Source organism: Ambystoma mexicanum, chromosome 1q (genome assembly GCF_040938575.1).
Source record: "Ambystoma mexicanum isolate Mex_15411 chromosome 1q, UKY_AmexF1_1, whole genome shotgun sequence".
In the NCBI taxonomy this organism is placed as follows: Eukaryota; Metazoa; Chordata; class Amphibia; order Caudata; family Ambystomatidae; genus Ambystoma; species Ambystoma mexicanum.
The window spans coordinates 1266946315-1266971343 of NC_090922.1; the positions used below are offsets into that span (position 1 = coordinate 1266946315).

At 44.0% G+C, this 25029-nt stretch overlaps 1 protein-coding gene across 2 annotated transcripts in view; it reads left to right on the forward strand.

Moving 5' to 3' along the window:
• Positions 1 to 25029, forward strand: part of OMA1 (OMA1 zinc metallopeptidase) — an 821003-nt gene that overhangs the window by 61705 nt on the left and 734269 nt on the right. For both annotated transcript variants that reach the window (XM_069642087.1, XM_069642086.1), the window contains exon 2: positions 2924 to 3461. In XM_069642087.1, coding sequence (XP_069498188.1) covers positions 2944 to 3461 — 518 coding nt within the window. In that variant the 5' untranslated portion in view covers positions 2924 to 2943. The remainder of the gene's footprint in view (positions 1 to 2923; positions 3462 to 25029) is intronic.

Sequence of the window (25029 nt, forward strand, 5' to 3'; positions counted from 1 at the left end):
GGGGCATGGCCAGGCTGTATGGGCTGCCTGCGGGGCATGGCCAGGGGTGCAGGGTAGTCCCCTGTGTTGTGGGCTGCCTGCAGGGCTTGGGAGGGGGGAGAGGGCACACCTGGGAGGACCCACACTGCCAATTTGCGTGTGAAACTCCCTGCGCACCCCTCAGAATACACGTAGCCCGCTCGCCCAGCGAATCGTGTGTGTTATACTTCCCGCGCACCCCCAAAATACATGTACCCTGCTCGCCTAAGGCCTATCGCGTGTAAAACTTCCCGCGCACTCCCAAAATACACGTACCCTGCTTGCCCAAGGCCTATCGCGTGTAAAACTTCCCGTGCACCCCCGAAATAAACGTACCCTGCTCGCCCAGGGCCGATCGCGTGTAAAACTTCCTGTGCACCCCCAAAATACACTGTACCGGCCCTGTGAACTGGTGCAGGGTTAGCGCGGCCCTTTGCGCTGCATTGGGGATTTCACTGCCTTATCCTTGCGCAAGGGGCGTTCTTGGGGGCATAACTGGCGCTGCTGGATGTTCTCTGTGCCAGCGCTCAAAATGGCTTTGATATTCCATGAATATGCAGTGCGCCAGAATGCTGTTTAGCGCACACGGCTGGCGCACGCTCCCTCTCTGTGCTGCTTGCGTGCGCTGCCTCTGCGCTGAAATCTATGAATTACCCCGTTAGTGTTTTGGTGGGTTCTTAGTTAAATAAATCATGATGACAATACGGAAAGTTTTTCTCTGAACCATAACGTATTACTATTATTATGAACACGTGTTTTTTTTCTGTTTACAATCGTGAGACAGACAATGTCACTTGGCAAGTAACGTGTTAGGTTTTCACGTATATATGGAGCGCCAAAACAGCTCAATCTTTGCCAGAGCAGTGGAAAATACCGTTTATTCAGGCGATTGACTTGAAGCAACAATAATATAAGATGAGAGCACACATTAATTGTTACGTGAAGTGGAATTGCCAGAACCGTAGCAATGGCTACTTGAAATACAATCACTCGGCGTCTTAGCAAGGTTTATATTTTCCCCTTGCAGCACTCGACATTTGCGGTGACGCTAAGCAGACTCGCAAAAAGTGCTGTCTCCATGAGGATCAGATATACTTGTTATTTCAGGAAAATACCGGCAAACTTTACTTTCTTGCACAGAATTGAAATGCATCTAGCACCGGTTAAACGGTAAGAGTGGCTTACGTGTATTTTAACATCTGCAAAAATATCAGTCTCCTTTATTTTAACTTGCAATTCCCAGCCTATTTACTCTAAATAAGTCCCATATCTAACTCTTTGCAGTGGAACATAGCGTATGAAAGAACAGTTGTTCTAGTGCTCGACCATGGACCATTAAATGACCGTGCAAACAAGCGGCCTCAACACTAAACAAATAACATCATATAAACGTGATGTAGTAGGTAAACAGGTTTTGGCAAGCAATGTGCACTAAGTAGTATGTTAGCATCTCTTAGTTTTTCAGTAGACATAATTAAACAGTTGCATAGCACACATTCAATTGAACAGTTGGTACCTTATGCCTAATAAATGAAGCAATTGGTATAGTTTGAACAGTGAATGAATTCACAATGAAGCAGTTGAACTCTGGGTGGCTCCCTTGCATATTTCATTGATAATATGTAATCACCTTTTGAGGAAACTAGCAGTCCACAGCCTTAATTCAAGCATTTGGGCCGTGTTATTGTAGAGCTATGTTTCTGTTATAATTCAATTTAAGAATTGGACAATCTAATGTGTTATGACAACACAAAGGTGTTTCCTGAATGAAGCAAGTTTAACTGAAGACTTTGCAAATATATCAAATGTATGTGCTCTTCTCTGTTTTTCCCTTTTTCTGTATCTTCCAACAGAGTTCAATTTGTCAAAATTACAGCAGATGCACTAATGAATTATTTGAGGAGCAGATACTCAATATGTTCTAGTGAATAATATGTATAGTTCACTTTCTTAATTTAAGAGCTGAATTGATATAGAGTGTTCCCTGACGAGGACCCTGCGGGTCGAAACACCTGTTGGCACATTTGTATTTTGGGTTCATGTATATTGGCACAATTGTGATCATGTAATTAACAAAGGTATCTACATATCCTTGGTATAGTTGTTGGCATTTTTGCATTTGGGTCAATTTCAATTGGCATTTTTGGATTTGTAAATTAGAGGTGTATTTGCAGTTCAACCAATGCACTTACATATTGTTTTGGCACTTTTTGCTTCTTTGATTTATTAGCTCATTTTGTCAAACTGGAACCTTCTGCAGTTCAACCATAACATTCATACACTGTTCTTGGGACATTGGTTTCTTGAGCCTATTTTGTCAAACTGGAACCTTCTAATTGTGTTGAGAATATTCTGAACTATGGTCTGAGACCTGTAGTGGTGAGAAGTTTGGTTTAATATCATTGCCAATAAACCTTTTAACTGCTTAATGGCAATTAAATTATTAGAACATTTCTTGCATTATTCTACCAGAGGAATGCTGCGCAGCAGAGAAGAATACTTTAGCTACTTTGTCATAGAAAAATGCAGTTTAACAAAATTGCAGCAGGTGCTAGCCATTCCCCACGAAAGCTTCACTTCATCACTTCAGAAAGAACCTCTGAAACATCTGTGTGCTGAGAGAAGTGATTCCTCGATCTCCTGAAAATGTTTTTGAAAGGCTTTCACATTTTCATATATTATATATTCCGGGTATTTACCAGAATAGCACCAATCTTTAACATGCCTATAGTTTACCATATTTACTCAAAGAAATTGGTTCAGGTTTGCGCTGTTACAATACAAGCCCTCTGCCACATAAATGGTTGACTGTAAGGTCTTTTACAATGCTGTAATACTGTGGCTGTAAAGACTAACATTTTCTCCCAACCCTTTAGTAATTATAATGTTTCTTTTCTTATTTCAGAGTGAAATTGCCAAAGAAAAATGAGACCTATCTGCCTTCAACAGCTTGGGGATTGGAACTGCAATTTCTTTCGCTCTATTACTTTTATTAACTTGGAAAAATGTTTCAGGTCTTTTAGTACTTCAAGGCTGTCAAGCCGGCCTCTCCAGACAAGAATGAGTCCTATATACCAAAACCAGCAGTGGAATACAATAAGCAACATTGGGGTTTATGATTTAACTAGAATCAAATATAATTTCTTTGACTCTTCACTTTCAAATCACAAATTGCATTTAAGGCACAGTAGAAGACCTCCTTGTAGAAGCTCATATAATGACTTGAGGAGCCATTATTTCAAGTCCTCAATTATTTGGACCAGAAGCAGTATGTTACTGCCAATTACCTTTTCTCAAATGGGACTTAATCATACTTTGGCTGCAAAAGACCATCAGTTGAATCGACAAATCCATACCTCACCGCGAGCAAATATCCTGATACCCCCTCATGTGTGGCTACTACTTAAACCAGCTCAGAAACTCTTTGCAATCATCATTGGCAGGTGACAAAGTTACTTGGTATTTTTGTCCGTGTTGTTTTAACCATTAACTTATTGTGACTTAAAAATCTGTGGCAATGCTTCACACATATCAACCCAACTCTTCCTAGTGTTATGTTGGGATGCATTGAATGATGTGGCACCCTAATTGTCTTTTCCATGGTGTTGAATTAATGTCCTATGGTGCCGGATTAATGTCCATTAATTACTTTGGTTAAATAGTGCAGTGATGTTTTGTCAACTTTGTTTTAGATGAGGAGTCCTCACAGTCAGACCGTAGCTCAATTAACGTTAAGCACCATCATTGGAAGTTATATTTACTGCTTGGCTATAGTCCTCAAAATGTCTTTACATTGCAGTTTGTATTCTCGTCATTACGCTCAACGGCCTGTTGACCTTTCCCCTCACCACTTCTCCCCACAATCCAACTTCCTCACACTCTCCTTTGCATCACACCTCTTCCCCATTGTCCCTGTGAATTTCTATCTATACTTTTCTCTCCCTGTTACAAAACATCCACAGTCTTACCTCTCATAAAGTAACCAAGTGCTGACCCAAACAACCCCTCATGCTACAGACCTGTCTCTCTCCTTTCTTGGTGCTCTAAAATCTTTGAGCAGGTTTTAGTCAACCGCATAGTAAACTGTCTTCAGAGACACTCATTTGTTGCCAATACTCCATTCTCATCCATGCCACAAATTCTCTTACCACTACCCACCACACGCAACTCTCCTCCATTCTCATACTTCTAGATATTTCTGCTGGATTTTGACCCTGTGGAGCAACCCTCCCTCCTTAAGGTTCCTTGCCTCCTTGGGTTGAAGGACACTGTATGCAACTGAGTGTCTGTCTATCTCTCTGATAACTTACCTTTCCATCTTATAGGTACTCAGGACCTACTCTGACACCAATCTATGTGATATTCCTCAGTGACCAGTCCTAGGACCATTCTTCTTCACCATATACCCCTTCTCCCTTAACTCATTCCTTTTATGGCTTTAACTATGACCTCTTCACGGATGAGATCATTTACTTCTTCATCGTACAATCTCAAAACACTTTACCAACTGACTAACCACCATCTGCTATTGGGTAACTCTGTGCTGAATCATGCTCATGTGTTCAAAGACTCATACCATCTTTCTTCCTACCTCCAATGCCAACCCCACCTTCCTATTTCCTTTGTCTGTCCACTTACCTCCTCAAACCCCACCCTTGGCTTGGAGCATTGGGCTTCTATTTGACAGAAACCTGAAACTCTTACAGTTTATTACGGCCACTACTGCCACATCCATGCTCAACTTCTTAAGTGTTCGAAAAATCTGGCCACAACTCCGATATCACTGAACTCAAACCTGTATCTCCACTCCATTGCTCAGAAAACTGGGCTACATATTTTTGAGCTACTATGAGTCTTATTTCTTGTCTAGCCTTTTACTTGTATGATCCCAACGACAAAGTCCTCAGCTTTGTGAAACACACCCTTTCTCTTCAATTCCTGCTACTTGGCTGTAAATCCGACCAGGGTCTTGCACCCTACTATGTTGTTGAGGCATCTCACTGTACTTTCCCTTTTGCAATTTCCACTCCTCGTCTTTTCACAACCTCATGTGCAACCTTCTGCTTTCACTCCTTTTCCCTGCTTCTCCCACTCCATCAGAATGCTCTGTGCCTGTCCCTGGTTATCACTGGAACTCAAAATGAAGCCTCCACCTGCTTGTGATGTAAGGAGTCCCAGCTCCTGCACCCCCATCCAAACAAATTGCCAACTTGCCTCTCTTGTATTCTGGCCTTGGCACTACTCTATGTAATACGTAAATATGTAAATGCTGGCCAATGGCTCGCAATAGTAATAATAGAGCTATGTCCTCCAATTCCTTTCCTGGTAGATGTTCACATTCTTAGCCCTTCACCACTCGGTATAAGTTATTCAATCCAACAAAACCCTTATGTACACCTTAATCACAGACAGTCTCCACTCTCTGGTATTGCCTACTTTGTAAGACATTTAGTTTCAGAATCAAACCCTGTTCTGCAAAAAATAACATCTAAGCTAAACAGACCACTCCCCTGCTGCATCTCCTTTGCTACTCTGCATGACTGTAGTCTTCCCTGAATGCCTTAATAGACAAACTCAACAGTCCAACTGCAATGAGCTGAGAAGCAGCAAATACACCTTCTTATTGAGCTGTCCTACCATTCACTCTCCTGTCAAGGGGCTGAGGTTGAAGAGATTAAAGGCCTTGATTCAATATCCTGAGCTGGTCAGTAAATGAATGCTTTGGAACTGAGAAATAATTGTTTTTGATCCTTACTCATCTGGTCCTTAAAATGTATGCATCTGAGAAAAGAGAACTGACACACTCAAACCTTACAGCTAGTACATAAATTAATCCATGACTACTTCAAATAAAATCCATGACAATTTGTAGTAAACACAAACCAACAAATGGACCAAGTAGGGAAAGTTGACCTACAGTGCTAATCAAGCAGCAAAGGAGTTGCCGAGTCAGGATATGGAGTTTTAATGTAATATTCCAGCTCATTCAGGAAAAACAAGAATGCTGGCTACTCTCTCGTGATCATGGAAAATACTGCAGGACATGGAGCGGTAACGCCTTCTTTCATCAGTGTACGCCTCACCCCTGACATGCCAAACCCTTGCACCTTTAACCCCCACTCCTCCATGCATGTCAGTTATGTTGCTTGTCACTTATGTGCATCTACTTCGAAGTAGGGTGCACGTCACACTTAGCAACATACGTTTGTTTGCAAACAATAAATAACTTGATCACTGTAATTTGTGCAACTCATAGTCATTGAACCTGGCAGACATTCTGGGATCAACATCCAGACTTCCTTTGTAACTTTTTGGGAAATTGTTCAGAGTCTCAATCTGAGTTGTGTTGTTGCTTAGTGAGACACATTATTTCTAACAACATAAATGATGGACTTAAACAGGAGATGTATTACAACACAGGCTAGTTGGTGCTGCCCCGGAAATGTATAATCTCTTCTCAAGGGATCTAAGAGGCTTCCTTATCACCCCTATTCTCCTAATGTACTAAATAGGCATCCCTTCAGTATCTTATCCTAGTCTCTGTTTTCCTTCTTTCGGAATGCAGAAGCATTCTATTCTAGTTGAATCTCTTGTGAAATACCTCCTGCTGGTGGTCAGTCTTCTTCTTATGCATGATTCTGCTCCTTACCAGAGGCTCCTTTATAACTCCATTTGGACTTTGATATGGGTTAGTAAAAAGATTTATTTCTTTCCCTTTTGTTTTACAAAGTAGCCTCTTAAGGGCTGTTATACTTGAACAACTCTTCATTTTGAGTCGTTATTGAGAGTGTTGTTGGAGGAGATACCATTATACCAGAAGTCTGGGGATTGATACAAGCATACCTGTCCAGCTCCCAAGGGCCCAACAACCCTTTCCCTCGAATAAACGGAGGACTCGGCCAAGGGCAAGTGCGGACTGTCATTTATTGCAAAAACCGACCATGATCATATAGGGCAATCGTAATTCTCCTGACATTTCAATTCCACAATACGCATCTTCCTGTTTTGATACCAGATTGCATCATCTGGGTGCTCAGAGTGGTATACCATATGGAAGGTCAGTATACGTCTAACTCTAGTGGACCTTCCATGTCAGGTTGCTGACCTGCCCCGTCACCAAGGAACTATCTATTACATTGTTGCAGGGTTGCAGCCTTACCATTGGCCCTTTCCCGCTGCCATGCACCCCTGGACTTCTATCCCCTGATTGGTTAGAACTGGTCTCCCCAGGCCTGGGACCCATTTTGGTTCTCAGTGTATCTGGTTGCAACACCACTTTTGCCTATGAGACTGCGCTCCACGTTGCAACATTGTAAATGTAATCATGTTTCATTTATGGTCTGGATTGCTGAGAACTGTTCATCTTCACACCGAGGGTGAATATCCATTGTCTAGTTCGGCCGCATCACGTGGTTTTGTACTACAAAATGAAACTCTCCGTGTCTGCAATTATGAGGATTTATTCTGTTTTCTGCAGCTGGCCCCTTGTCGTTTGAAATTTGGAATGTGCTTGTTTATCTCTGACCTTGGCTGTGAGCTCGGTCTTCCAGCTTTGTGCAACTTGAGTCTGCTTCCCTCATCTGGTGTTCTCCAGCTTACGGCCTTCAATAATTTTCATTAGGCTTATAATATGATTTCTACACACTTATATTGTGCTATGTTTCCTATAGGTTAGTCATGCAGGGTCTTACCAGGATCCTTATATATTCCTGTAGTTCTATAGGGTTAATTTGTAAGCATCTGCAAGCCTGCTCTGGATCTCTTTGTGGCCTTGCGTTTAGCGTTGCTGCACTTGGCTAATGAGGAAAATAATGAAACATGTTGACAGTATGTATATGTATCTGTCCTCTACAGAACTGTGTAAGCACGTTCTTTGTGTATACGAGTGTGTGTTTGTGTAAGCTGTGCATGGTTGCAAGTGTGCTTCATGAGTAACGCAGCTATGTCGTAGGGTCACTAATGATGTCAGCACAGTGGTTTCTCTGCATTTAGTCAATGCTGTCCATTATGGTGTTTGGATCCATGATCATTGTTGAGGCACCTGCATCTATAAACTCATTCACAAGATAAGGTTGTAATGGCTGTCTGAGAGAATACCTCTCTACATACATGTCAGTTAGTGGTGCACTTGGGTGTTGTCCCAATAATGAGTGACTTCAGGCGTTCTTGACTCTTCGGCGGGCCATCATGTTAATAGGGGTGGGGATGGGCATTCCTGGGACCCTGTCTTCAGTGTATTGAGTAACTCTTGAACTTACATAAACATTTACTTCATAGACTTTTGCAGTGGATTGTCACACTCAAGCTTAATGTTTCTGACTAGTATTCCCAATTGCAGAGCTGCATTTTGGCATATCATTCTTTTCATTAAGCGGACATCCCACATCTAATACTCCCTGATATATAGTTCAGCCCCACAATTCTGGTAAAGAATCTGGCTGTTTGGGATTAAATCTAAATTGTATCTAAACTAAATAAAGCCAAAGGTGGTCCCCTTATGCAGGATAAGTCACCCCAAAACATCAGGTATATATTAGAAGGGCTTATTTACCCAGTTAAACTAGGCCTGCCTGTGGGTGTGTGGCCAGCGACCGGAGCATGAACACTACAGGCCCACCCGTGAATATCCTGAGAAATCCTGCTTTTGGTGAGGCGAATTGAAGTTTTGGACGAAGTCCCAACCCTAGATACACGGGGCATACTCTGGTGTGCTTAGGACTGGGGACGTGCGGTTTTGCGACCCCCGAAGTGGAGGCTGTGTTTGGAAAGCAGCGCCATGAGCCGTGATGTCAAGATGGCCACCACAATAAAGGAGGGTTGGCAGGACGGACTCCGATTGATAGGTTGGCAGTAAGAGGTGCAGGAACGTAACCCGGACTGCAGGGAGTTGATGGCGTGCAGACAAGCCTGTGACATCGGTGTGTACGCACGTCAGTGGGGTGACTGGTGGTAGCGGTCGTCCCTGGGAGGCAATTGCGTGGGGCTATGTCCCTCTGCAGTAAAGCTGCAGGACAACAGTGACCGGCAGTGAACGTTCAGCCCTTCATTAGCAGAGCTCCACGAGGGGCAAAGACCAGCGGCGGCTGGCAAGAAGAACGAGTTGCGAGGTGAGGGAGAGTGGCATACGCAGAATTCATACAATCTGACGGGTACGGAGCGGGCCACGCAGGTGTCCGGCTCGGAGACTACAACGCTGTAGGTGATCATCTGAGGTGGCGTGTTGGCCTGAGGTTGGTGGAGTGCCCTGCGGTGCGGCCCTTGACAGTGTAAACAAGGAGAGAAGGGGTGCAGAGGTGCAGACCTTACAGAAAACCCTGAGCCCAGGGTTCATGTTAAGGACTGGGTGGTATTTGGTGACTGTGCTCCCTGGGAAGGAGTCGCAGGCCAGGTGGGACAAATCCCGTTTGGAAACCCTGGTGCTGGAGGTGAAGAGCAGAGGAGTGGAGTGGGGGTCCTCCAGATGTGTCTAACAAGCGCCAGGGGGAGCGCGATGCAACAGAGGGTTGTGGTACCCCAGAAATTGGAACCCCAGAAGCAGAGGTGGGTTGTCTCACCCCACATTTCAATAGTTGAGGGGCATTTCTGACCGCACAGAGGCATGAGCCTGATGACCAGGGCGGCTGGAGCGAGGCAACAATGGTGAATGGCCAATAGAGGATGGACAAGTATACGTACCCCAAATGCAGACCACAGAAGCATGAGGCGGCCAGCGCAGTGGCGGAGGACTCTTTTGGGGAGGTTCTGGGGGGTGGTGACCCTGGATGATCTGATGGAGGCGATTCAAGCCACCAAAGCTTCCCTTGAGGGGAGTATTAAAGAGGTAGGGGTGGATGTGCCTCTTGTAAGGACAGACTTGCGGAAGGTGTGTGAAAGGGTCACAGAAGTGGAGCAGGGAGTAAGCACAGTGGAGGATGACCTGCAACACCTCAAGAACCAGGTGGCAGGCCGGATGGGAGCAACCATGACATTGAAGGCAAGGGCGGAGGATGCAGAAGGCTGTTCCAGATATTGCAACTTTTGTTTGGTGGGGGTTCTGGAGAGAAAGTAGGGACACAGCATGGAGGTGTTTGTGGAACACCTTATCCCGGAAACTCTACATTCACAGTCGACCCTGTGCATTGGGTGCCGAATATTGCCACACCGGATGGGATAGTGGCCAAAATTGAGAATTTCAGGAACAGGGACGCTATCCTGCAGGAGTCCTGAAAAGGTTGGCTACGACAAGGTGGGCAATACGAAACTGCATCTTCCTGGATTTCACGCTAGAGGTACAACAACAGCAGAGACCCTACGATGCAGTGAGATGGCACCTCAGATAACTAAACATTAAATATATGATGTTCTTTCTAGCTAAATTTAAGGTCATTGTGGATGGCAAGTCCTGTTTTTTTGCATCACTGCAGGAAGTGTGGGACTGGTTGGACTCGGTGCCTGGTCCCACATAGTGGGGGTGAGGAAGGGACATCACAGGCAGAGGACAGATTCTTGGTCGGGGGGTGAGGCGGTGTGAGTCAAATTTGTGACAGCTTGTACTGGGAATATGACAGTGGATGTAGGTCCTGGGGTGATGGAAACAAGAGATGTTCTCTATGATGGGTGACATTGGGGGTGGGCTAGGGAGTACCCATAGACCAATGGTTGTTCACCCATGGCAGGGGGGGAGAAGTGTGGGGGAATGACTTGAGGGCCAAGAGTGTTGGGGGGGATCAGGGAGGATACAATTTTGGGGAGTATGAGGGTAGAAAGGGAGGGGGCGGCCAGGGGAGTTTTAGCGGAGGGAGGCAGGAGAGGGAGCTGCGTGTGGTGGGAAGTGGGCTGCAAGTTGGATTGAAGACAGTTGGAGAAGGAGGTGGTGTGGAAGGGCAGGGAGAGGGAGAGGGAGGGATTGGTGGGCAGGTTTGGGGTGTTATTGATGGTGGGGTCAGTTCAGCAGACAGTTGTGTGTCTGCCTAGTTGTATAAGGTTTGTAGTTGAGTTAACAGTGCAGAATGCGACAGCTTCTTTGGTATGGTTCGGGTGTGCGGTAGAAGGAGGTTTTACACGGATGGGACTATTGGTGATTTTAGCAAGGGAGGCGATTGCCTGAATGTTGTGAAATGTCAGGGGTTTGGGTAAAAGGCTTAAGTGCGTATGAGTTGGAGGGTCCTGAGGTGGCATGGGGTTCAGTTGGCCATGCTGCAAGAGACTAACATGGTGCGGAAGGATTTGGACTCGCTCAGGATGTTGTGGGGGGGGACATCCTGCTCGTCATATGCTAGAGCGGTCCTAATTTGGGTGGTGTCAGGGGTTCCCATCCAGGTGAATAAGGTATTGACTGATGCGATACCGAGGACGCAGGTGCTCCCTGGCGCATTGGAGGGGAGGCATCTCTGTCTGGTCCATTCTTATGCACCCAGCGCAGATAAGGATTACTTCCCATCAGTATTGAATCTGGTGGGAGGGCACCGTGAGGGCCCGTTTATATGGGGGGGATTTGAACCGTCTCCTGGACCAGAACTGGACAGTACAGAAAAGACAGGTCGGTGGCTGAGGCCCTGGATTTGGTGGAGCTGTGGTGAGTCGCATGGGCAGGAACAGGGATATTCTTTTTTTTCCGGGAGTGCACAGTTCCTACTCCTGCCTTGACTATATATTTGTGGGGGCAGAACATTTTCATGCTTTTGGCAACACTGCATATTTGGGTAGAGTCCTTTTCGATCACTCGCCTTTAGTGACACAATTGGAGTGATTGCGGCGGAAGTCACTGCTACAGCTATGGCGCATGTCGGCCACGGCCCTGGAGGACGTGGCGTTCAGGGAGACATTGAGGGAGGAGATAATGCAGTTTTTTTATGTTAATGAGGGATCTGTGGAGGAAGTGGGGATCCTGTATGAGGCCTTGAAAGTTACGATCAGAGGTATATGTATATCCAAAATAATCATAGTTAGAAGGACGCTGAAGGATACACTGCAAAAGATAGAGTTGGCAGTGTCTGGTCTGGAAAAAGACATGGCAGAGGGACGGCGAACGGGGGAGGACTTGGCAAAAGTGCTGGTTTCCCATCGCAACGCACAAGACTAAGAGCCGGCGGGATGTGTGGAGTCATGGGGAAGGGGACAAAGCTGGGCGGCTGTTGGCCTGGTTAATTCGGTGATAGCAACCTTGGCATACTACAACGCATATTAGATGGGATTCGTGGGAACTGGCTAGGACTCAGGAGGGAATTAATGAGGTGTTTAGACTTTATCAATATCTGTATACCAGTGAAGGTGCGTACTCCGCAGCAGATGCAGATGAACTGCTAGACTTGATTCAGCTGACGGTCCTAGCAGGTGTGATAAATCGGCAGTAATTCACCACCCCCCTAAACCTGGCTTGTGGCCCTTCTCATGTGGCCAGGGAAGGGCAGATGTTGCCTGCTTCCGACCCTGGGGGACGTGTTCTGCGGGAGGATCAAATGAGGGGGAAAACAGGTCAGGAAGACTGGGAAACCTTGCTGTTTAACATTTCCTACATTCCCACACTTTTAATGGCTTTTGTCAAGCAGAAGAAGTCAGAAAACCTATCTTTAATGTTGGGGACTACAAGCTCCATAATCCCAGAAGTACTGGGATGAGGAAGAGGGCTGAAGAGCAATGTGGCAGAAGTATTCAAGCAATTAAGCATAATAAACCACACCTGAGGGAAGCCCAGAGGCGTAAAAGGCCCCCTCAGTTGCAGGACATTAGACAGAGCTGTGGCTTGAGTGCTTGCAGCAGCAGTGATAGCAAAAAGAGAGCACAGTGTTGGCAATCCAGGCAGAAGTGGGAGAAACGAAGGGACGCCAGGACTTTGATCAAGAAGATTTCAACTCCATGTCCTGATTGGGTCCTGTTTTCCCTAACTCTAAAGTGCAGAGGTTGCGCAGCAGAAGGCACAAAGGAAGACTGCTTTCCCCCATTTGAGCCCAATTGCAGAGTTTGCACAGCAGGAAACGTGACAGTCGAAAGGTTAGAATAGTTCTCCCACACTGAAACAAACAGTGAAAACCTTTGAAAAATCAAATTTGGGTCACCAGAGAGCAAAATAAAAAAAGACAGGAAGTTTGACAAATTACGACCTTTGTTCGGACAATTTTGTGAATGTGTAGTCATGGACGCATGACATGAAGTAATGTGATCCTATCCTTTTCAGGATTATGGACAACAGCCACGGTGGAGTGTGACACTCTCCTCAGGGAACAGAATAGACCATTCAAGGACTCCATATTACGAGGTGAGATGATTAGATGGTCAACAACCCATCATAACGTTCTATATTAGGCAGCTCAACACATATATTCTCTGTGTTGTATCCTAGAGACGTTTGAGGTTGTTTTTCCTGCAGAATTAAATACCAGGAAGATAAATGGGGAAGGGTTGACCCATGTGCAAGACACCAACTTGCCTGAATCTCTTATCAGGTAAAATGGTGTGTCCAAGGGCACACAGTAAGGAACATAATGTTGACGTGAGCCTTGTCTGTGTATATGAGGGAGGCTTATTGAGATGCCTTGTCCTCCTCTTTTGTTACAGTTTAGGTGCAGAATTCCGCTATTACTGTAGGATAAATTCCACCGCTGACACAGGATTATTTTCAGTGGAGGTGAGTGTCAGTATGTATATACATACATTGAGATATACACGCAAGATGTATCTGTGTCTATAGAAATAAGAGATCGGAACTTTGACAAATTGTATATTGTTTATATGTAGATAGATATTTGGATGACATCCCCCACCAGTTTGACACCCGGAGTGGTTGTAACTGAACCATCCGTCTCCTGAAGAAGGTCGCCTACTTCGACGGGCCCTAATTAAAAGCCTATACATTGACGACCATATGTTGAGCCATATGAAATAAGCATGATTCTATTTGATTTTGTGTGTTAATACTCACTAAAAATATGTGATTTATGTAAACATATGAGTTCTTGGGTGGATGTATTATCTTATTTGTGAAAGATTGAAACATTTAGTGAGATTATGAATGAATGGTGGTATATAAATGTGGCTGTTGAGAATAACAAAACAAAGTTTTGAAGATTTCATATAAATATATATTTTTTGACAAAAGTTGGTGTAGTCAACATTAAGAAATGTTCTGATCTCATATGCCAAGGTCCATTTTTTGTTGTTCCGTTATATTTAGCATAAAGGACCTTTGGCAGTCTAGGCATCCCTTATGTTGAAACTGCCTCACATTTCTGACACCTCAGATTTGGGATCGCAGGGAGGGGTTGGAAGGCCCTATTTAGGAATCTGACAGCAGGGCGCTCAAATCTATGCAGAAAGGTAGGTCTCCTGGTAGTGGTGGCCTCCCGGGTGGGTTTTATTGCAAATATACTGATATCGTGGTCCCCAGACCTAAGAAGGTGTACGATGAGGAATTTGAGTCAAGAGTTCTCCCCGTCTAGATGAGGGAGGCAGAGATAACGGTCTTGTTAAAGGAGCGGAAATACCCCTGTATTGTGCATCATACCACCCTATTTCATTATTAAATGCTGATGCCTAAATTCCAGGTAAAATCCTGGCTACCAGATTGTCAAGGGTAGATCCCGTATTGGTACACCCTGATCAGTGCGGATATATAGGAGGGCGGAATACAACCATTAATTTATGCCACTTGCCTCATGTTATGGACCTGGTTAAAGATTCTAAAGGGGAAAGGCACAGGCATCCTTCGATACAATGAAGGCCTTTGGATCTCTGTAGTGGGCATGGCTGTTTAGGGTGGTTGGGGCATTCAGGTTTGAAGAAAATATCTGCCGGTGGCTCAGGATGGCTTTTATACTACAGGCTCCCGGCTAGAGTAAAGACGAACGAATGGGTATCGCTGAAGTGGGTATTGGGTAGAGGGACATGCCAGCGGTCTCACCAATATTATTTGCAATGGCATTGGAGCTGTTAGTGAGGTATCTCAGGAAGGAGATGAGTGGGGGTGGGGGGGGATTTAAGCAGGTGGGATGAGGCACATTGTTTCCTTATATGCGGATGATCTGCTGCTTTATGTGGGAAAACCGCTGGACAACTTGCCAATGTTGCTGAAGGTATTGGGTTAGAAAGCTGCAGTCTTCGCTTGGAGTACCCCGACTACTGTCGAGCGTTATGTGCCCTACTCTGAAGGTCGCTGTCATGGCATGTGCCTACCGTTTGATGAGCTGGGTGTTGCTCACCAGCGCAGTCTTGGGTGAGTGTCTGTTGCAGTCAAGTGAAGCGTGGTGTATGCCTGAATACACGCCCCTTCTATCTACCGCTGGGTGTTACGAGGCTGAACTGAAATGAAGTTCATAACCCCTTCCAAGTTTAGGATTCCCTCACTCCATGCGCCAAGCTGCGGCATCCCTCTCAGGGGAGCAAGGCGGACCACCTATGGTTCCTCAGCCAAAAGCTGCCCTGCATGTATGGGAGGTGAGGGTGTGTTATGTTCGGGGTGCTCAGGAGCCTCCCTGGTCTGCTTGTTTGCCACCTTTTGAGGTACCGGTTATTCTCCTGTAATCGGGCTCCTCAGTGGTAGTATCCACTCCACAGAAAGACCCCCTTTGCTTAAAGTGAGAACGTGATATTGCAGTGTTGAATCTCTTCACAGGAGCTTAGGCAGCCTTGTGTTTTTTGGGCTTTGTGGCCTTCGGTCTATGATGCCATGTTAATTCTCAAAACCTCGCCAGACCTCAACGGAGACCCGTCGTTCAACACCCCCCTCCACCCACCCAGCTTGCTATGGACCTATGTTACCACTGCTCAATTCAAATTGTCTTTTTTTCATTAGATGTATTCAGTTTAAGAGTTGACTTTTCAAACAAAAAAGAGACTGCATTGTCAGAATTGGTTTGCGATCAGGGATTCTTAAAATTGTATTTATCTTTATGCTAGACTTTGGCGGATAATTCCTGCCACTTTCTGGCTGTGGATATTTTTTTTGCCGGCCATCACACAATTTTTCCCACCGAGATGTTGGTTCCAGAGTCTTGACTCTCCCACTTAATTTACAGCTCCCAATGTTTGCCCGTGTTTACTCGCTGTAAACTTCAACAACCAGTATAATGGAAATGTCTTATGGTACCTATACACCTGACACTTTTACATATACTCCATGTAACTAATTAATTTCCCTGTAATTGCTTTACGTACCACATGTAATGTTCCACACGTGAACACGAAGCTATATGTATGTAATTTTTACAATGTTTGCCACATGCGTCACCTTATGTATGCTCCATGTAACTAAATAATTTCCTTGTAACAGCGCCTCGATGCCCCTGGGCTGTTTGCACACTCTATACATTCTAAAAAAGAAAAAGAAAATCACTTTGAGGTTATCTGGATTCCAGATTAATACAGAAAAGTCACTATCGTTCCCATTGGGGAACTTTTGTAGTTGCAACCTCGCTACCCTCCCTGACTGGGGGATCAGATAGGAAGGGGACTCATTCAGCTATTTGGGCATCCAAATGTTATACAACATCGAGGACACTATCTGTTTACAATACTGGTAGGGCATTGTCGGGAATAAGGGATTTCAAGCCACTTCTGGAAGAAAAAACGGCCTATATCCTTAATGGTAGCTTTGTGTAAAATGGTCATACTTCCAAGGATTCTTTACTGTTTTACTAATATCCCTTATGGTATTAAGAAGGTCTTTTTCAAGATGCTAGACAAATAGATCAGGGAATTGCTGTGGAATGTTGGAAGGAGGAGGCTCTTGCTACCAAATTTGCGGCGGTCACGCCTAGATGGTGGCCTCAATCTACCGAATTATGAGTGGTACTTCATGGCTGCATAATTATAGGTGGTATTAGTGTGGGTGAACATGAGGGGGGAATTGTTGATGGGGCTGTTGGGAGCTCTTCCGGATTATTGGAAGGGGATAGATCTGCTGTGAGGTACGGTCAGAGGTAAAGGGGCCACTAATGCATTTTGGGTGGTAATGGCGACATGGAAGAGGCTCCTGGGGAAACTGCAGTTGAGGGCTATATAGTGCTGACCTGCCATGCAGTATGGATTCGTGGCTGTGGTCGGCAGTACAGCGGATGGGGTTATCTGATCTGGGGGACAGGGGTTGTCGGACAGTGGGGAATCTGTTTGAGGGTGGGACACTGATGTCATTTGAGGAGTGGGCGGCTCGATATGGGATCTCGTGAGGGCAGTTTCTTACATATGGGAGAGTGACCAGGTGTTTGGCTGCCATATGGAAAGACATCCCGGAGGAGTCAAGTATGAGTCCACAGATGAAGATGCGACTCACTCAGGAAGGTAGGGGGGCTCAGATTTCCCAACTTTATCAGGCAATACGGGATGCATTTCCCTTGAAGGACTGGTGGTCAAGAGCAAGTGGGAGAGGGATATGGGGGGTCCAGAGTTCGGAGGCTAAATGGGTTAAAATGTGGGAACAACTCAGGAAAGTTCCCAGGAACGCCAGGTTCCAATTAATGTTACGCTCACCTGGACCCCACAGGGTTGTCGATCGGACCCGGACAGCTGCGGTCTCCGTCAACGTGATGCGTAGTGCAGAGATGACTGTCTGGACTGGCCCGCCTAGTCTTGTCTGCTGGACCCGAAGAAGTATTTTCCTGCAAGTGGAGACAGGGATTAGCCACCTGTGGGTTTTAGTGATGGCCTCCCAACTGTTCTCGCTTTCCCCCACTAATCAACTCCGATATCCCCTTATTAACCTCACCTTATGTTTGTAAAAGATGAGCTCTACATCCTGCGTGTCTTGCAGGGGCGCGTAGATAACAGTTACTTCACTGGTTTGAAGGCGTTGGGAGAGTTTCCGGTAAGCATCGACTCTGAAGTCCCAGGTGGGATTGGTAAGTATCAAGTTCAAAGAGTTCAATGTGCCCGTTGTTCACTCTTGTCCCCTTCCTTAAGTTGCAACTGAGTTCGTGAGAAGAAGGTCTCTTAGCTGCTGCTGGCATTCAGGTAAGAGTCTGTGTTACCCAACGCTGTCCGGTAACTATTGCATGCGTTAACGTGTTATTTTTCTCCCTCTTTACAGATGCGGCATATGAAGATATGGAGAATAATACCGCCGGTGGTAAATCGGATAAGTCTATGGTGGTAAGAGGTATTTGTTGATTCCCTTGGCTCACCTTGTTATTCTTGTGCCCCTAGGTGCCGGAGTATGGCGGAGAAATGATGGAGACAGTGCCGGATCGAAAGATGCTGTGAGAACTGGTGAGATGGCGGATTTAGATATTCTGCAGAGAACTCGGGATCCCGAGCTGGAGGAAGGGATGGTGGTAGATTGGAGTCAGTTGTTCAATGAGTTGCATTCCTACTTGGACTTGTAGCCTCCTTGAGGTGGGGCGGTGGAGGACCGATGACATGTTCAGAAGTGGGGTGGCGAGAGGTGCACAAGGGATGGGGGAGAGGAAGAATAGAATACTAAATCCTTGGTGGAAGGAGTTGTTGGTCGGAACGCTGCTGGAGGCACCCGAATTGTCAACTGTATGGTAAAATTGGTGACTGTAAAAACTGTACTGGGGTTTCTGTACATATTGAAAAGCTGAATAAACAATGTTTAAGAAAACTGGGCCTGCTTGTGAGAATCACCTGTAATATAATGCACAGATACAGTCACACAACAAAACTATTAATATTGTTTGTAACATTCTTATCCTAAATAATGCAACACCACCTCGAAAAAGCCCTTAATTCTGTGACCACAATGCGGTTTTATCACCAATATATTAAAGCCCATCTCAGTTTTCCTTTATACAAAACAACTTTGGTCAATTGTAAACCAATCCAAAAATATCTGATTTTCTCCAGTATAAAAATACGTTTTTTTTGTATCGGAGAAAATTCACATATAAAAAATCCATTTAGGCACACACGTTTAATTCTATTAATTCCCCCCAGTGTAAGTGTGGGGTTGTGGGATTCTGGTTTGTGCATGGAATCAAATGTAGGATATAACGCATTGCATGTACGTTTTGCAGGTTTGGTTTAGGGAAGCAATTTTATCAATTTAGAACGCACAGACTATTGGTTCACTCACCTAACCTAGGAGAATGGTTTTGTGATTTTCTAATATAAGTAGGAAAGCATAAGCCTCTCACACCTCACTTTGTAACTGGGTCATACTGTACAAGCTCATGAGTGAGGAGTGGGTATTTTTATATTGGGATTATTTTCCATTAATGAGTAGAATTAGGTTGGCTATCTCCCTTTCGCATGCTCCCTTGCTTCTTAATATCTATAGCTTTTGCAGTTCTGGAGATGTGCAAGTGGGCACTGTGAGGGGTTAGAAATGTGAGGCAGACAACTCTGAAGTTTTCTCAGCAAATGCCATTTAAAAAAAAAAAGTTTAAATTTGTTTTAGTTGCAATAAAGCAACCTTTCAAATACAAATATAAAACATATACATATAAAACTTTATAAATTTAAAACAAGCAGTAGATAAAAATGAACATAGGAACAACACAAAATTATTAATCTTAGATTTCGACATTAAATAAAATTTATAACAAACAATAAAGGAATGAACATAGAAAAAAGACAAAAAATGGTGAATATTCGACTTCGGCTTTAAATGAAGTTCAGGAAAAATAAATAATATCAATTAGTCTCTAAATTTAAACTTGATAAAAAATGTACAGTAGCAATCTGTAATGGTAAGTAATCAGAACCTAGTATTAGAGACCAGGTCAAGTCTTGAGACGCGAGACATAGATAATTACAATGTCTCGCAAAATGAATTTCTTGCAGGGGGTCGAAGGACTTTACATTCCATGATAGGGTGCACCAAGGTTTCACAAGTGTCCATCGAATTGCAATAGTGACAAAAATTAATCGAGTTACTCAGCAGTCTCCTTTTAACCTGTAACTCTCTCGTGACCCATAAGTTAAATCGTAGTCTTAAAATGTTATTCCGATATTTGTGTGATGGATACCGAATTAGGTAAGGTGGTAATATGTGCATTTTTTTATGTGGTAATCGAAGTTCATCGGCATCTAGATACTTGAGACATGTGGTTCAGGTGAGAATCCAATCTGTATGATATATTTTCAATTTGGTTTTATCTGGGTTTTGCAATAATAAATCTAATGAGACCTCCGCCAGGATTAGCACGCGATAGACACTCGTCAACCAGGATTTGATAAACAGCTGTTTTGATGAAAAAATATATGATGAAACATATTTCAACAGAACTTGGAATGTTGTTGACAACAAACATTTTCTAAAGAAGGAGCATTGGCGCCAGTTCAAGATTGCCTGCACTGAGTCTAAGCCAAGTTTGTACCTTATCCAGGCAACTGGAATGCAATTCGACAGATGTAGTACTCAGCGCCAATATCTTGCCTCCCATTTTGCCAATTGTAAAGAAGGAATTTCTTGAAACGTTTCCAGCCCATATAATAAAGCTGAAATGGTTTTCGCAGTCCAAAAATGCCATGCTGGCAATATAGAAAATTTGCCATATTTGCACATTAGAATACTGGCTTGTGATATGAATGATGTTAACCTAGTTTCAAGACGCATTAAATGGCCTGTTGGTTGTATTAGACTCTCAAAAACAATGCTGAGATAATTGTAATAAGGCACCCTATTTATAGGGGTTTGGTTAAGGGTTCATACGTAGGAGAGCGGGCATCGCCTTTTCGGAGAATAAACTACGGTTTGAGTTTTGGACAGATTTATTTTCAATTTGTTGGTTTGGGTGTAGGTAAAAAAGGCGTTCAACAGTCGTTGTAAACCCACTTGTGTTTTAGAAATGAGTACCAAATCATCGGCATATAAGAGCGTTTGAAATGGATGACCGTTCAATTTCGGGGAGTCTGAATTTACAGTTAACAGGTCATGTCTCACGTCTTGAATGAAGTAATTAAAGATAGCTGAAGAGACTACCTTGTTTGAGGCCTCGTGATGTGTGAATCTGTTTTGACAACAAGCCATCTAGGGCAGGCAAACTTTAATTGATGTTTCGGAATGTAAGGCATATATCACATCCAGTAGAGTTGCGGGACAGTGATCTCTCTGTAATTTTGCTAATAAAAGTACGCGGCTCATTGAATCAAACGCTGCGTTGAGATCAATAAACGTGAAAAATACTTGTTTATGCAGATGACATTGCAAATTGATTGAGTTTAATGCAAATAAATAGATTGATGTACCCATACCTGCGACGAAACCCGTTTGATGAGGGTCACGCAAGTGTGCGTGCAAAGTCCAGGCATTGAATTCTGCAAGAATCATTTTGGCAAAGACTTCTCCCGGAGAATCAAGCAGGGCAATCGGCCGGTAGTTGGCAGGGAGGCAACGATTGCCCTTCTTGAAGATCGGGATTATAATAGATGTTTTCCAGGACCTTGGAATCGTACGAGTGCGTAAAATGTCCTCGAAGATGAGGTAGAGGATGTGTGCCCATTCGTCTGGATATGCTTTGGAGAGCCCATCGGGACCATGCGCTCTTGATGAGCTGATTTGCATAATAATGGAACGGATGGATGTTTTAGACAGCTGTAATTGCCAAGGAGAATCAGTTGAGGGGATATACCTTAGATCATCAAAAGCCGGGTCAGCATATAAGGGGAAAAATGCATAATCCAATCAGCTTCCGAGACGCCATTAATTTGTGCGTCACCCTATGGATTGAACTTTTGGTTATTTAATAACTGCCACATAAATGCTGAATTCCTGTTAGACATGGCAGCTTGCATTGAAATACTGTCACGCTGGAACTGTGACAATTTCCTACTCCTAAGCCAGTTTTTACAGTGGCATTTAGCAGTTTTTAGGCGTTGCCAGCATGAAGGATCGTTCAGGGAGAGTATTTGTTTCCTGATTTTTCTATATTCAGCTTTCATGTGCTTGATTTCGGGGTCAAAAATGTGTGAATGGCAAACATGATTGTGTCGCAAAATGGTGAGGTTTGGTATGAAGGGTTTTAATAAGTCTGGATATTGTGCACCATTATAATGCCACTCATTTGCTTCTAAGATGTGTGCAAGAGACTGAATCCTGCCAACATTCCATCTGAGACAATTTCTTGCATTGTTTACTGTTGCCACAGCATGTGAGACTCGACTATTTGGGACATACTTGAAATTCCATGTGATCTGTGCAACTAACACACAGTGATCACTATTGAGGTGATCCATGATATGAAGATGTTGAACATTTTGAAACAGAAATGGACTCGTATAGATATAATCCAGAGTGCTCGTACTGGACCCGCAGTGCCAAGTGAATTTGAATGGACATCACCTGTAACGGAACCATTTAGCCTGTATAAATTACGATCAGACATGATACTTGTCCATTTCTGTGCAGACCAAGAGATATAAGGTATATCCCGACAATCCAAATTGAGATGTCCAGCAACAATGGTATGGTTGATGGTGTGTCTGGAAATTATGAGGTCTAGGATCTTAATCAGACCATCATAAAAAACATCATCGGCCATGGTGGTAGTGTTGCGATAGACATTTACCAATGCCAGTTTTTGAGAATGTCCCAAGATGAGAACTAACTGGATCTGGGCTCCTACCGAGGCCCAGGGTGTGATGGAAAAGCCACCAGCTCTATGCACACCCACTAAAAGGCCAGAGGAGGGGCGACCACTGCTCGGGATTGCAGGAAGAAGGGAGATCTCATAACCATCCCATACCGGACTCGTGATGAGCCACGTTTCTTGTAAGGCTATCAATGCCATTTTATTAAATTAGATGGTTGGATAAACGCCTCACTATCCCTATACTGACGAGTATTTCCTTGCCCAAAATAAACTAAAGGAAATGCTCTAAAAAAGGTAATCTGTCCCTCACACTTAGACATATAATAAACAAATAAGGAAATGCATGGCAATTCAAAACAATAATAAGTGAATTCGTATTGCAACAACAATCTCTCCTAAGAACCTGGGTGAATTTCTTTTCCCCAGATTGTAAGCGAAGTTCTGCTTTACAGATAAAGAAAACAAAATAACTAAATCCAGGTTCTCTGTAACCTCAATTGGCCAACAGAAAGTTCCAATTCTCCAATGATTCAACAAAGAAAATGGAAGTCATTTGTCTTCCTTGTACGATTGATCCTCCTTAGATAAAGTACACATTTGCAGTTAAACAATAGTTGTTTTGTGTCGGATGTTTTGCCACAACTGATACGTTCCAAAGAAATACAACTTCTTGGAAATCGCTTTCCACAGCTATTCCCTCTGCAACATAAGCATATACATTGTCTCTGCCAGGACCACTCTGTAGCACTTCTTCGACTTCCACCTGATTTACTCTCATGCCAGGCCTACTACCTCCAAAAGTTCACCATCTGGGTATACTCACCTGCCCGAACAGTGTTTCCCAACAACCAGTGCTTTTGTGGTTAAGTTCAATTTACAAAGGATTCCCAACATCTTCACAGTTTGTAGCTTCAAAAACTTGTAACAACTCTTTGGGGGAACCAAGAATCACATTAGTGTTATTTAACACCCTTCTGTAAATAATGCTCCTCTCCTTCTAAATTTCATTTTCCAGAATGGCAGCCTTTTTTTACATTCTTGTTTGCCCATTGCACAAATAACCAAATACTGACACGCTTGGGGTCTTATTCTGCTTTTCCTTTGGTTTTGGCAAAGAGTTCAGACCAGCTTTTAACAAACGTATGTATACAGTATGGACAACAAGTTCACAACTGAGCGATTTTTCATTAACCCCCTCTGCTTTTGGAAATGTCTGCTTGATTGTAATTGCCTTGATGTTAGTTGCTTTTGGCTTAGGCAATACTTGCAGGTATTATTTCTCAACAATATCGCCCCATCGGGTTGCTGGGCTTTCCATGGACTCACAAGTTTAAAGTTACAGTCATTTTGATTTTGTTATACAAGACTTTCACTGTTGTTCGATAAGGTATTCATAATTGCTTGAAAAATGACTTTCACTCTTACGCTAGTGCCGCTTTTGCTGCTTTTCAATATTTCGGACTTCAAAGTAACTTTCACAGCTGCTTTCACTCATATGCGAGCGCTGCTCTCTTTCTGAATGCCTGCTTTGGACAAGTAAGCGTGTGCAGAGCGATCCGGGTCACTACCAGCATGTGAATTCACTGGGTAAGACATGCACCTCCAGTCCCCTCATCGCTTACAGGACTTCTGCTTTTGTGGCTCCTCGCGACCCGGCAAACTGCTTCTCGTAGTCCACCTTCACCCAGGCCATATGCTACTAGAGCGCTTTGTTTCTGAGGCCCTCTGATCCATGCCAGCCACTGGAGACAGCCTCCAGGGAACGAAAGCTTCCCTCGCCTTTGCTTCCCACTGCATCCCACTGCACAACCTCTGCACTTCAGGCGTTGAGACTTTGACCCTCTCTGTGTAATGCTCACCTGAGCTCTGTGGGAACCTTCTGGAACTCCAACTGACTTCTACCTTCCTAGGAGCTAGACACGGAATTTCTGTGAAGAAAATAACAATTTTCCCTTCCTTAGTTTTCTTTTTAAATAGGAGGAACAGACTTGTAACTATAGGACCAGCAATAGCTCACCTTGGTATTTAATTTGTTGAGCTCTCCATCCTGTTCTAGACAGGGGCGCAAGTCCTGAAGATGGGACACAGGAGAATGTTTCTTTTTTTTCATTTATAAGGGGAAGAGGCTAAATGGGCTCTGTGATGGAGAGCAATTATCACTGGGAAGAGGAATGATCAAAATGAAGGTTAACCCTATCCTAAATTGACCTAAAAAGGGGCAATATGCTGTGGTGAGATGCGTGTGTAAAAATACAGACAAATGAGCAGTGAAAAACTATTACGACTTGCCAACTTCCTCACAACAATGCGTGACAGAATAGTAAACCCCTGAAACTAAGTAGAAGGGTCAAAAAACTACTCAGCCGGAAACATGGAAGCACTTTATGCCTTTGCGTAATATGAACATAAGTGTGACCAAAATATCTGACTAGAAACAAACTTCCAAGGCAAACTCCACAGCCAGGCAAGAACCCGCTAATGACAGCCTAATATCATGGAATGCGTGAGGAAGCCTAATAACATTTATACACAATTCGAAGTATCTGATAAG